At 41.0% G+C, this 11,679-nt stretch overlaps 1 protein-coding gene across 1 annotated transcript; it reads right to left on the bottom strand.

Annotated features, from left to right (window-relative positions):
- Window positions 1-814: 814 nt before the first annotated feature.
- Window positions 815-1,556, bottom strand: LOC110901043. Its single transcript, XM_022147898.1, has 2 exons — window positions 1,347-1,556; window positions 815-1,252 (listed from the first exon to the last, which is right to left on the bottom strand). Exons 1-2 carry the CDS (start codon window positions 1,554-1,556, stop codon window positions 815-817), a joined length of 648 nt encoding a protein of 215 aa, XP_022003590.1.
- Between the last annotated feature and the right edge of the window lie 10,123 nt (window positions 1,557-11,679).

The raw sequence follows: 11,679 nt of genomic DNA, 5'->3' as shown, positions 1-11,679 counted from the left end.
GCGTATAGCAACATACTTAGAATTATGTTAAAGATCGTATTTAATAAGTTTATTTAAATAGCATATGAAAAGTTATAAGCAAAATATAAAATATAATTAAAGTACCTGTACTTAATAAATAATTAAATAATAAAAAATAAAACAACTTAGCAGCTTAATAAAAAAAAATAAAAAACTCACCAACCTGAAAACACTTAGCATATGAAAAAAACTTTTATAAAAGTGAACTAATTTTTTATTTACTTGAATATAACATGTAGTAGATAGAGCTCGATCTTGCTCAATTTACATTATACTTCACACAAATCCTAGTTTCTAAGGAAGCATGTCCTGTTGCAATCGCATATTGTTGGTCAGAACCCTTGATGAACAATGATACACACACTGATAGAACAATAGAATTCTGAAAGAATGATTAATATTGAATATGATTGTGATAATACAAGTGATTCTGATGTTTTGAAATGAAACATACAAACCCTATTTATACTAAATGAACATGTGCGATTGTAGAGACGTGTCTCTTTATGAACGGTTGCGACTCTTGAACCTGTGGATGTGATTGATCTTGAAGAGGTGTGTCTCGTGATCCTGCCTTGATATTATCGCACATGAAGGGTTGCGACTCCAGGGATGTGTTGATCCCTTAAGGGGTTGGTTATACACGTTCATCTTTCCATCTTTGGCCCTTATACTTCATAACTTATCTAATTTTAATATAACCTAACTATTAACTAATTACTAAACAACCCTCGTACTTGGATGTGAGAGATTTAAACTTCATTCACCCCTAATCACGAACATCCTTAAGTTGTTATAGGTCTTCAAGTTGCTTGACTTGCAGTAGCATTGGTTCTTCTTCCAACGCAAGATGAGCCTCTTCGTCCTTCTCTTTTTCCTTATCTTTTCGCTTGCTACACTCGTATGCGAAGTGACCGAATTCACTGCATTCATAACACTTTAACTCACTCTTGTCTCTTTTTCCTCGATCTATATTTCGTCCACGTCCTCGTCCTCCTCTAAACGAACTTCCTCTACGTCCTCTACCATGATTTTGATCGCCACATCCTTTTCCATGATGCCAATTTTCGGAATGATTGTCTGAACTTGCAATTAACAGATTATTGTTCTCCGGTTGGTTTGGGCTCTTGAGGCGTTCTTCAAATGCTGTAATCCTACCCACTGCTTCCTCAAATGTCATTTTATCTATTTCTGAATACTGCTCGATGGATGCCACAATCGGTAAAAACTTCTTCGGAATAGAATAAGTAATTTCCTTACAATCTTTTTATCTTTAATGGTGGTACTGAGGCTTTTAAACTTGGATTTTATTCCCCCCAACTTGCTTGTATGCTTGCGAAACTACTTATTGTTTCGTTTTCTCCCATCTTTAAGGCTTCTAATTCACTTCTCAAAGTTTGCAGACGCGTTTTCTGAACCATATCGGCTCCAAGATATCGTACTTCGATTGCATCCCAAACTTCTTTTGCACTTTCGTATTGCGCAACTTGCATTAGAATATCTCCCGGTAACGTTTGGAAGATCATTGCTTTCATTGTATGCGCCTTTTTCTCATCTACCCCTTCTTTTAAAACAACCGTATCCCAAAGACTATCCCTTCAAGATCGTTTCCATCAAGATTGCCCATTGAGTGTAGTTCGATTAAGTCAACTTTGGGCAATGAAGGGATATATTTCCTTGCTCGTGAATTGAGGTTGACGTGCTATCTTTGTCATCTCTTCTTAACATACTTCAAGTTTTCTTCTTGCTTGCACCACACAGGTTTTTGATTGCCACACAGGTTTTTCTTTTTTTCTTGCTTGCCACATAGGTCTTGATTTGCCACACAGGTCTTTCTTTCTTGCTTTGCCACACAGGTCTTATCACCACGATGGTTCTTGCACCACAAAGGATTTTCCACCACGAAGGATTTGTACCACGAAGGATTTTGTACCACACAGGATTTTCGTACCACACAGGATTTTTTCAAATTTCTGAGTTGCTATTGGTTTTGAATTTCATTCCTTTCTAAACCATACTTATGTTCTTTTTGAAAAACAAATTTGATCCCAGATTGAATTTCAGAAAACGGATTCAAACGAATGAGATTTTTATTGAAATCAATCAATTAATCAAACTGCAATTCAATTTTGAAACGAACACAAAACCTAAAAAAAATTCGAGAGAACTTGGTTATGATGTTCCAATCGGTTTCTTCTTCTTCCCAGACTTGAAACATGTGCTCTGATACAACTGTTGGTTAGAACCCTTGATGAACAATGATAGACACAATGATAGAATAATAGAATTTTGAAAGAATGATTAATATTGAATATGATTGTGATAATACAAGTGATTCTGATGTTTTCAAATGAAACATACAAACCCTATTTATATTAAATGAACAGGTGCGATTGTAGACATGTCTCTTCACGAACGGTTGCGACTCTTGAACTTGTGGATGTGATTGATCTTGAAGAGGTGTGTCTCTTGATCCTGCCTTGATATTGTCGCACATGAAGGGTTGCGACACCAATGATGTGTCGATCCCTTAAGGGGTTGGTTATACACTTTCATCTTTCCATTTTTCGCCCTTGTACTTCATAAATTATCTAATTCTAATATAAACTAACTATTAACTGTTGGTGCACTTGTGTCTGTACTTTGTCTGTATTCGGTCTGATATAAACGATGTCCTGATTTGTGTTGTAAGTTGACCAAGTCAACCATCCTCCGGTTTGACTTGGACAACAGTTGAAAGATGTTCTGATCGAAGGATAGCCTCGAAGGATACACCTGATCCTTCGAGGTGATCGAAAGATATGGTTCGACCATGGTTCGACCATTAGACCTCGAAGGATGATCCTTCGAGGTCCATGCTGATCTTTCGTGTGAACTATGATCGATAGATGATCCTTCGGACCATCTATCAGATCCTTCGATCCAGAATTTATGGGCTGGGTATATATACCCATGCATGTGTTGAGTTTCGGCAGACAGACAGATAGACACACAGACAGAAAGATACCGAGAGATAGGTTGAGAGCATTCTGTCCAAAACTCACACACACTTAGAGAGTTTATAGAACACTTCTGTAAACATTGAGCTTGTAACCGAACCCTCATTGCATTAATACAAGTTGTGTTAATCGGTGAACTTGTGTGTTTGTTTCTCTACTTGCTACTAACTCGGTTTGCTTGCTAGCTTGGATTCCGCACTCGCTAGTAGGTTTGTATAACAAGGTTTAGGTTCGTAATCCTCCGCGAAAAGGGACCTACAAGTGGTATCAGAGCCTCGCTCTTTACCTTGTTTAAAACCGGGTTTTTACAAGTTTTGGTGTGTTGAAACACTTGGTTTTGCACCTGTTTTTACTTGTTTTCTTGCATTTTCTTTGAGTAAAAACGTGTCTAAACTAACCGGGAGTGTTTTAAAGTGGGTTGTGTTGGGGCTGGATTTTACTATAAATGATCCTTATACGTGATCCTGACCAGTGATCCTTATTTCTTTGACAGATAGTGATCCTCAGCCAGACTTCAGGATCAGGATCATGGGACGACATGGTGATCCTTACACTAACGGTCACTTCCACTTATTACAAAATTGTTTTGCAGGAACACCTAGCAGGATATGCCCTACACATCATGATCCAGGGACGCGTTTTCACAAATATGGCAAGAGCTAAATTGGAGATAGACGTTGTACCGGATATGGAAACTTAGCTTGATTAATGGGCAGCAATTTAGGCTAGATTATCTTTATTACTAAAGGGGTAATGAGCTGATATTTAGTCATTTTACCTAAAATAGGTCACCCACACATGTATAAATACCCATCTTCCTCATTCGGAAGAACACACACAACATACGACACAACTCTCAACACTTAGACACTCAGTGATCCTTGTACTCAGCTCATTATCATCCGAAGTTGTAACTACATTTTTATTATATTGAAGTTGGTGATCGGTAGTTGCCATCACCCGAGGTTTTTTATGCCGGAGATCATACATTGATCAAGGGCTTTTTCCTCGTATAAATCATTGTGTCTTTGTATCTTTATCACAGAAGTGATCCTTTACTTTCATAGCTAACCAAGCATCATACCCCGTTTACATAAAGTTTGGTTACATTATCCTTGTGTGATTTTTGACCAAAACAGTTTGGCGCCCACCGTGGGGCAATTGGTGCTTCATTCATAAGAAATTCTTTTGTTCGAAATATTTTCAAAGAACTACATGGCTTCATCATTGAAGAACACCTCCACGGCGATGTCTGCAGTCACCTCAGCACAAACCACTCTACCTCCTCCACCGGCAGGATCCCAGAGAAATGCTGAGAAGAGACCAACCCCTTCCTTCTCTAAACCTCCATCTTCTTCTGCTATGAATTCTTCTATTCCCAGTACTAGTGATGTGTTTGCTTTAATTTTGCAGATGAAGGATCGTATGCAGCGGCAGGATGAAACTAATGACAGGATCCTCAGGGAGATTGGAGATCTCAAAAGACAAAAGAAAGCGGCAGAGGATCATTCCCCACTGATGCCAAAATCCTTGAGTTTTGAGACTCCAATGGTCACCTCTCAGCCATCAGGGATCCCAGACGTACAGATCACAGGGGAGTCAAGAGGATCACGTCTCAACTCGGCAGCAATGACTCAGACATCAGATTCACATTTTCAGCCAATAGGATCCTATCCTCAGTACATGGGATCCTTCATGAATCCGGGAGCCTATCCGGGGGCACAGCAGCTTCAAGGATCCTACTTTATTCCAGGATCATTCCAGGGCCAAGGATCCTCCTTTGTTCCAGGATCATCCCAGGTTCAAGGATCCTCCTTCGTTCCAGGATCATTCCAGGGCCAAGGATCCTCCTTTGTTCCAGGATCATCCCAGGTTCAAGGATCCTCCTTCGTTCCAGGATCATCCCAGATACCAGGATCCTTACAGATGCCAGGATCCCTAAAAAGTCTGCAAACAGGGAGTCTAGATGTCTGTTGGGGCTGGATTTTACTATAAATGATCCTTATACGTGATCCTGACCAGTGATCCTTATTTCTTTGGCAGATAGTGATCCTCAGCCAGACTTCAGGATCAGGATCATGGGACGATATGGTGATCCTTACACTAACGGTCACTTCCACTTATTACAAAATTGTTTTGCAGGAACACCTAGCAGGATATGCCCTACACATCATGATCCAGGGACGCGTTTTCACAAATATGGCAAGAGCTAAATTGGAGATAGACGTTGTACCGGATATGGAAACTTAGCTTGATTAATGGGCAGCAATTTAGGCTAGATTATCTTTATTACTAAAGGGGTAATAAGCTGATATTTAGTCATTTTACCTAAAATAGGTCACCCACACATGTATAAATACCCATCTTCCTCATTCGGAAGAACACACACAACATACGACACAACTCTCAACACTTAGACACTCAGTGATCCTTGTACTCAGCTCATTATCATCCGAAGTTGTAACTACATTTTTATTATATTGAAGTTGGTGATCGGTAGTTGCCATCACCCGAGGTTTTTTATGCCGGAGATCATACATTGATCAAGGGCTTTTTCCTCGTATAAATCATTGTGTCTTTGTATCTTTATCACAGAAGTGATCCTTTACTTTCATAGCTAACCAAGCATCATACCCCGTTTACATAAAGTTTGGTTACATTATCCTTGTGTGATTTTTGACCAAAACAGTTTGGCGCCCACCGTGGGGCAATTGGTGCTTCATTCATAAGAAATTCTTTTGTTCGAAATATTTTCAAAGAACTACATGGCTTCATCATTGAAGAACACCTCCACGGCGATGTCTGCAGTCACCTCAGCACAAACCACTCTACCTCCTCCACCGGCAGGATCCCAGAGAAATGCTGAGAAGAGACCAACCCCTTCCTTCTCTAAACCTCCATCTTCTTCTGCTATGAATTCTTCTATTCCCAGTACTAGTGATGTGTTTGCTTTAATTTTGCAGATGAAGGATCGTATGCAGCGGCAGGATGAAACTAATGACAGGATCCTCAGGGAGATTGGAGATCTCAAAAGACAAAAGAAAGCGGCAGAGGATCATTCCCCACTGATGCCAAAATCCTTGAGTTTTGAGACTCCAATGGTCACCTCTCAGCCATCAGGGATCCCAGACGTACAGATCACAGGGGAGTCAAGAGGATCACGTCTCAACTCGGCAGCAATGACTCAGACATCAGATTCACATTTTCAGCCAATAGGATCCTATCCTCAGTACATGGGATCCTTCATGAATCCGGGAGCCTATCCGGGGGCACAGCAGCTTCAAGGATCCTACTTTATTCCAGGATCATTCCAGGGCCAAGGATCCTCCTTTGTTCCAGGATCATCCCAGGTTCAAGGATCCTCCTTCGTTCCAGGATCATTCCAGGGCCAAGGATCCTCCTTTGTTCCAGGATCATCCCAGGTTCAAGGATCCTCCTTCGTTCCAGGATCATCCCAGATACCAGGATCCTTACAGATGCCAGGATCCCTAAAAAGTTTGCAAACAGGGAGTCTAGATGTCCATCAAGGGGACTTCATTCCAATGCAGACCATTGCTTCCACTGGTCCCTCCGTTGTTCCAGAATCCCAGCAATATGGATTCCCTAACTCGAACCCAATGGGAGGTAACACTTTAAATAATTATCCTACCACTAACCATGGATTCATGCAGGATACAGGTACCAATCACGCTATGGCCAGGGAATTACAGAAACTAAAGGACATGATCTCAAGTGTTCCAGGGGTAGTCAAGCCTATCCCAGAGATTGCAGATGGAAGCCACAAGGTATCTCGCTTTGCACCACCAATTTGTGATGCAGAGGTGCCCAAAAGGTTCCATATCCCTACCATGAAGCTGTATGATGGCACAACGGATCCAGAGGAGCATATAGCACAATACAGGGAAAGGATGGAAATCAATCCTATCCCAGAAAAGTTGAAGGAAGCATGCCTATGTAAAGGATTTGGATCCACTCTAACTGGATCAGCTCTTAAGTGGCTGCTAAGTCTTCCCCCTTACTCTATTACTTCATTTGCTAATTTAGTTAATTTATTCAATAACCAATTCTCTTGTAGTAGAAAATTTGAAAAATTAACTAGTGATTTGTACAGGATAACTCAAAATAATAATGAATCATTAAGGGATTATATAACTAAATTTAGTAAAGAGTCCTTGGATATTCCCAACTTGGATATGGCTACGGCTGTTGAAGCCTTCAAAATGGGACTTCTTAAGGATTCATTATTCTATGATGATCTTGTTATGACACCTTGCAGGAATTTAGATGAAGTAAGAACTCGAGCACTCAGGTTTATCCGGCTAGAGGATGACAAGAGGATCCAGGAGAGACAAGTAGGATCCTCAAAACAAGATAAGCAAGGATCCTCCTTCAAAAACAACAAGTTCAAATCCTACCATAGAAACGAGAACAAGAATGTGCATGCTGTTGACCAAGAAGAGGATGATGAAGAATATCCTCCAATCTCAGAATATTGTTTTTCCGTTGATAATCATGAACTAATCCTTGCAATGCAGAATCTAGGTGAAAAGGCTAGGTGGCCCAGGAAGAATGATAAACCATCCGGGACTAAAGACAAGTCCAAATGGTGTGCATACCATGAGGATTTCGGCCATCTGACTGAAGATTGCATAGCCTTAAGAAAGGAAATTGGATACCTGCTAAGCAAGGGGCATCTAAAAGAATTGCTGGGGAGAAAAAAGCAAAGGACCCAGGATCCTGAAAGGATCCCCGAAAAAGCCCCAGCACCTCCGGCAAATGCACAAGTGATCAACTTTATATCCGGAGGATCAGACATCTGTGGTACATCCTTCTCAGCGGCCAAAAGATATGCAAAAGAATCAAAAATGGACAATGGAGAAAGGCCTATTAGAACCTCAAGCGTCTCAGAAGGGAAGATGATAACATTTGATGAGGATGATCGCGTTAATGTTCAGGATCCTCACCATGATAGCTTAGTTATCACTCTCTTTATCTCTAACCATTTTGTCCGCAGGATCCTTATTGACGGAGGGAGCTCAGTGAACATTATCCAGCTTGATGTCTTGAAGAAGATGGGAATCCCAGAATCAGACATCACACCAAGATCCTCCGTGCTTGTAGGATTCAGTGGAGAAACGAAGAAAACTCTGGGGGACATCAAACTCCCAATCTACGTGGAAGGATTACATAATTACCAAAAATTTTGTGTTATTGACTGTTTATCTTGTTGCAACGTTATCCTTGGCAGGCCTTGGATACATGACATGAAAGCAGTTCCATCTACCTACCATCAATGTGTGAAGCTCCCTAGCCCATGGGGGATAATCAAGATCGACAGTGACCAGCAAGAGGCTAAGGATTGCTATACCTCATCCATGAAGCCAACCTCGAAGCCAAGGGAACAATAGCAATTACAGTATCCTCCGAGGAACGTCTTGGAGGCAAGGGAACAAGATGTAGATGAAATCCTCTTGGATCCTAGTGATCCTGAATCAAAAATCTATATCGGATCAGGGATCCTTGGCAAGATGAAAGAAGACATGATATCCTTCCTCAAAAGAAGAAAATCTACCTTTGCTTGGAAACATGAAGATATGACAGGTATATCTAAGGATATTATTACTCACAAACTTGGCATTGACAGGTCTATCAAGCCAATCCATCAAAAAAGGAGGAAGTTTGCACCAGAAAGGAATGCCATTATCCAAGAAGAAGTAGAGAGACTACTTCGAGCAGGTATGATCAGAGAGGTAAAGTATCCAAAATGGTTAGCCAATGTGGTTGTTGTCCAAAAGAAAAACGGAAAGTGGAGGGTATGTGTCGATTTCACTGATTTGAATAAGGCATGTCCCAAGGATCCTTTCCCATTACCCCACATTGACTCTATGGTGGATGCAACAGCGGGGCATGAACTGTTAACCTTTATGGATGCATCATCTGGATTCCAACAAATCCAGATGGAACCATCTGACCAAGAGGATACAGCCTTTATGACCCCAACCGGTTTATATTGTTATATTGCCATGCCTTTTGGACTAAGAAATGCAGGTGCAACATATCAAAGGCTGGTAAATATGATGTTCAAGGATCAAATTGGAAAAACTATGGAGGTGTACATAGATGATATGGTGGTCAAGTCGAAGAAAGCTGAGGATCACCTAAGGGACTTGGAAGAAGCATTCGATATCCTTGATAGTTACAACATGAAACTTAATCCTTCAAAATGCCATTTTGGTGTTAAAGCAGGAAAGTTCTTAGGATACATGGTAACCCAGAGGGGCATTGAAGCAAGCCCGGAACAAATCAAAGCATTAATAAATATCAAATCTCCTGCCAATGCCAAGGATGTTCAAAGACTAACAGGCAGGATAGCAGCTTTGAACAGGTTCATATCGAAATCCTCAGAAAAGTGCAAAGAATTCTACGATATCCTAAGGAAGAATAAGAAGTTCGAATGGACTGAGAAGCATGAGAATGCTTTACAAGCCCTTAAAGAATATATGTCCTCAGCACCAGCATTAGCAAAACCGGAGAAAGGAGATGTGTTATCCTTATACCTAGCGGTATCCTCAACCGCTGTAAGTGCAGTCCTCGTCAAGGATCATGAAGGTACACAATATCCTATCTACTATGTAAGTAAAAGTTTGCTTGATGCCGAATCCAGGTACTCACACCTCGAAAAATTTATTCTTGCATTGATCATGGCATCCACTAAGTTAAGGCATTATTTTGAAACCCATACTATTATTGTTAAAACTAATTTTCCAATTAAGAATGTCCTCAGGAAACCAGATATGTCAGGGAGAATGGCTAAGTGGGCAGTAAAGCTTAGTGCCCATGATATAAGATACGAACCAAGAACAGCCATTAAATCTCAAGCATTAGCTGACTTTGTGGCTGATTTCAGTAGTGATCTACAAAAGGAAGCAGAATTGGAGGTCCAACAGCTGGATGAGACCAAGGATCCTTGGATCCTACACACTGACGGATCCTCAAATATCAAAGGCACAGGGCTAGGGATCCTACTAAAATCGCCACAGGGGGACATAATACCCCACTCCATAGCTTGTGAGTTCCAGGCAACTAACAATGAGGCTGAGTATGAAGCCTTAATTGCTGGCTTACAAATTGCTAAGGATATGGGGGTAAAGTATCTTAAAGTATATGTAGATTCATTATTGATCACTAATCACTTTAATGGATCCTACGCTGTTAAAGGCGAGAAGCTAACCAAATATTTAGAGATAGTCAAAGAATTGGCACTCTCTTTTGTCTCTTTCAGCTTGACACAGGTACCAAGAGAGGAGAACACAGAAGCTGATGCATTGGCCAACCTAGGATCATCCTTGAAGATTCCAGAAGATATAAGTATCCCTATCATCCATATCCTGGCTCCTGCCATTGAAAAACAGGTGGCCATGGAAATAGAAGAGGATACTGCAATGATCCCTAGTGAAGAAGCCCAAACTCATTCAGGATCATGGATCTCACCGATCATGGGATACTTGCAACATGGGGAGATCCCGATGGGAGAAAATCCTAGAGCTTTCAGGATTAAGGTATCTCAATTCACAATTCTGAATAATGTATTATATAAGCGATCTCTTGCAGGACCATATTTGAGATGTATCGAGGATCCTGAAATTGAAGAGGTGTTGAAGGATTTCCATGAAGGAGATTGTGGAAACCATACTAGGGGCAGAGCTTTGTTCTCAAGGATCCTTAGAACAGGATACTACTGGCCAACCATGAAAAGGGATGCTGTAGAATATGCTAAAAAGTGTGATCCTTGCCAAAGACATAGCAATATCCTCCATCAACCAGCTGAATTCTTACACCCAATACCATCCTCTTGGCCGTTCATGAGATGGGGAATGGATATAGTTGGCAAGCTTCCTAAAGCACCTGGTGGAAAAGTATTTATGCTCGCCATGACTGACTATTTTTCCAAGTGGATAGAAGCTGAAGCCTTTGCTCAAGTCAGAGAGAAGGAAGTTATATCCTTTATCAAAAGAAACATTATAACCAGATCTGGCATTCCCTCTGAAATTGTATGTGATAATGGCTCCCAATTCATTGGAAGCAGAACCACTAACTTTTGTGACAGTTGGGGAATCAAGATGATCACATCAACACCAGTTCACCCGCAAGCCAATGGTCAAGCAGAATCATCCAACAAGATCATCATCAACAATCTGAAGAAGAAGCTAGGATCCAAGAAAGGGAAATGGGCAGAAGAGTTACCTTATGTGCTATGGGCCGATAGGACAACTCCCAAGAATGCCACTGGCCAAACACCTTTCTCTTTAGTATTTGGGGCAGAAGCAGTGATCCCAACAGAGATGGTGATCCCAACTGCTAGAACAATTGCTTGTGATCCTGAAGAAAATGCTGCAATCCTAGCTCAGGATTTGGATACTATTGAGGAAATCAGGGATCTAGCTAGGATAAGAATGGCAAGCTACCAACAAAGAATGGCTGGTGCTTACAACAAAAATGTTAGGATAAGGAAGTTCCAAGTCGGAGATATGGTGTTGAGAAAAGCGTTTCAAAACACTATCAATCCTGCTGATGGGAAGTTAGCACCAAAATGGGAAGGTCCCTACTTGATTGAAGCTGAAGCAGGAAAGGGGGCATACAGATTGCTAACTATGGAAGG

This window comes from Helianthus annuus, chromosome 13, assembly GCF_002127325.2.
Source record: "Helianthus annuus cultivar XRQ/B chromosome 13, HanXRQr2.0-SUNRISE, whole genome shotgun sequence".
NCBI lineage: Eukaryota > Viridiplantae > Streptophyta > Magnoliopsida > Asterales > Asteraceae > Helianthus > Helianthus annuus.
The sequence above is the reverse complement of the archived record's forward strand: the minus strand, read 5'-3'. Positions and strand labels throughout refer to the sequence as shown.